Genomic DNA, 2,937 nt, shown 5'->3' with positions numbered 1-2,937 from the left:
ATTCCTTCCGAGTGGAAGAAAAAGCCACTCTGGGACATGTCTCTATTCCTCACTACTTAAGTAGAAGTCTTGACAATACATGATCTGCTTTACTTAGTTTGCTGGAGACAGTGTTTTTTCCTCTGTGCCATATAGAAGAAATATAATGGCTAGTAGGAGTCCTCTACTAAATCTGTAGTCACAAGTCAGTGAAAGAAGTCTATATGTTGGAATCAAACATGAAAACAAGTTTGCAGCCTAACAGTCTCTCAATAGCTTAAAAGTGTATGTTCTAAAACCTCAAGTGATCTGTTCTCACTTGTTCTAACTAAGAAAATATGTTTATGTGCTGATTTATTACCAGTTATACAGCTTTATTTTGTGAATTTACTTGAGAGTTAGCAGAAAATCTTAATGTTTGAACACAGTTTGAGTAGAAATTATATCCAAAGCAGCTGCGTTCTTCACTCACCACAGAGCCGCCAGTGGTTACTCCTAACACAGTAATTCAGTGAGCATTAGGCATACAAGGCACTCCCTGGAACAGATTTGGTTCAATACCAGCCTTGCTTTGACAGATCAAGTTACCACATATCAATTCTGACAAGGTACTGTAAGTGGATGTCCTCTGCTAATGAGTGGGAGCTTAGAGGTCTGCGTGCACAGCAATCCCTCTGAAAGCAGGATTCAAACTAGCCTTGTCCTAACACTAAAGGAAGGACAGGAGGCAATGGAAAGGGGGAGCTGGTCTTGTAAAACAAGGATCAGCATGAAACCACTATGTTAAGAACACTATCTTCTGTACCTAAAGAGGAGAAAGTTATTTCAACTAGGACTTAAACCTCCTTCTCACCAAGCATGCAGAATACCACACTAGAGATGACTTGCATTCCCTCAGTATACCAAACAAATGGTAAAATACATATTTTACGTATGTATAAAAATGTTTATCTCTACAGAAGCATCATAAAAATAAGGAAAAACGGAAAAAGGCAATACAAAGCACTAGCCAAATACAAAGCCAAAGAAAAAACAAACTGTAAATCCCCCTTCACTGAACATTTCTTTTTATTGACATCCATAGAAACAATCAGATTTATCATTTTCATTTTGACACATGTCAGTAAAATGCATCTCTAAGCCTGCATTTGTTGATCAACACTGAGAAAGTTAAAGAAACTCATATGCGCAATTACTGGACTGCACACATAATGTAGTAATACAGTTGTCTATCTGCCAATTTGAACAAACAGCTACCATGACTGAACGTGCAACTGCAAAGAAACCATATAAATTACAGAACAGATCCCTTAAACAGTCTGCTATTTTGACTATGACAACAGCCAGCAGCAGATACTCTAGAGGAAGACGCCAAAAACCAAATCACCAGCAGCACTAGGGTAAGCTGCCTTGTGGTAGCTTCTTACACAAACTAGATACAAAAATTTGGATTTAAACCAAAGACATTTCCAAGCGGTCCTGAGCTTTAGAAGTTCTTAATAATTTGATAGTTATCTATGACTGGGTGACTTATATCCAGCTCCTGACCCTTCATATGCAATAACCATGGTGGCTACTATTGCTGGAATCAAAGAAGTTGATCAGCACTGGTTACTGCTTTTGTGCAGAATATAATATGCTATATATAACACACACATATAATATACGTATAATATTCTATTATACATCAACAAGGTGCACTGTGGTGGCACTAAAAGCAGTGAAGCCTGAAGGCACTGAAATGAACTAAGCAACTTAGTCCTCTGCTGAGTGGAATGAACTACCAAAAGAAGAATCCAGAAAGAAATCACTCACCTTGTTATAGCAGACTATGAACTCGCCCAGCTGGCGAGCCAGGATACGTCGACGATCATTTAGGCCTAGACGCCGGCTGGGAAGCAGCATCCTCAAGGACTGCTGAAGGTTGCTGGCTGCTCGCTTCAGAAAGCGTACCACGAGCTCCTGCGAGCAAGGGAAATGGAGTTTATGATGGACTAACAGCAAGATGTGAGGAGAACAGAACAGAGGCGCAACACCAGCTCATGACTGGCAAGAACTAAACACACTATTTGGAGAAAACGAGCTGACAAATGGCAGGCAAAAACATTCTGTATGTGCATTTTTAACCAAGGCATACAAATCCAAGACAGAGGAAAAGGAGGATGACATGTCTTATCTGAGGTGGGACAGAATTAGGAATACTTGAGAAATATTTGTCCAAAAAGCGGGTGGCAGAAAAAAAAAACAAGCAGCAACAACATAAAATAACCTGTAAAAACCAATACTTCAGACATTTCCAAAAAACAACCTGTAATGTGCTAAAAGAGGCCTGTGATGAAGCGTACTGACATAAAACCTCTCAGACCCATCATAGGGAAGGCAATCTTCATCAGATAGCTCCACTGCAGTGATGAGGCCCCATTTCATCACTGCTCATATATACACATTACTGCCACATCTCTCCACAGCAACAGATGACTACATCGATGACCATATAATTCCAATCCCCCACCAAGCAGGCCCCATTTCTGTATGACCTCTGCTGGGGGAAACACATGGCAAGACACCTCCCTAAGGCAAAATGCATCCTGTGGGTGTTTTGAACCTTTTCTGTCTCCCCTCTGGATTTGCTTTTGGTTAAGAGTTCTGCTAATGCATAAATGAGCTGCCTCACAGCCAAACTATTAGATTTCACAGCTCGCCTCTCACTGCCATTACAGCAGGCTGGTTTGATCTGTTATTTTAAACATTATTTTTCACAGTGCAGCAGACAAAGTGACTCTCAAAAAGCCCGTTTTAATTTTCCACTTGGAAAGAGTAGGGGTAACATTTTCCACTGAGCCGACTGATTATTCTTGACAAACAGTTTTATCTCCGAACTGCACTGGCTGTTTCCCTGCAACATGCATTCAGCAAGAATCCATCTGCATCTGCAGAAAACTCAAGAGCCTACTGATG

At 40.6% G+C, this 2,937-nt stretch overlaps 1 protein-coding gene across 18 annotated transcripts in view; it reads right to left on the bottom strand.

The window, feature by feature from the left end:
• Positions 1-2,937, bottom strand: part of TTLL5 (tubulin tyrosine ligase like 5) — a 135,369-nt gene that overhangs the window by 80,514 nt on the left and 51,918 nt on the right. For all 18 annotated transcript variants that reach the window (XM_026057165.1, XM_026057171.1, XM_026057172.1 and 15 more), the window contains one exon: positions 1,795-1,941. In XM_026057165.1, coding sequence (XP_025912950.1) covers positions 1,795-1,941 — 147 coding nt within the window. The remainder of the gene's footprint in view (positions 1-1,794; positions 1,942-2,937) is intronic.

The sequence above is a fragment of the Apteryx rowi genome, unplaced genomic scaffold (assembly GCF_003343035.1).
Source record: "Apteryx rowi isolate R43461 unplaced genomic scaffold, aptRow1 scaffold_137, whole genome shotgun sequence".
NCBI lineage: Eukaryota > Metazoa > Chordata > Aves > Apterygiformes > Apterygidae > Apteryx > Apteryx rowi.
Note: the sequence above shows the minus strand (reverse complement) of the source record. Positions and strands in the feature narration are given on the sequence as shown.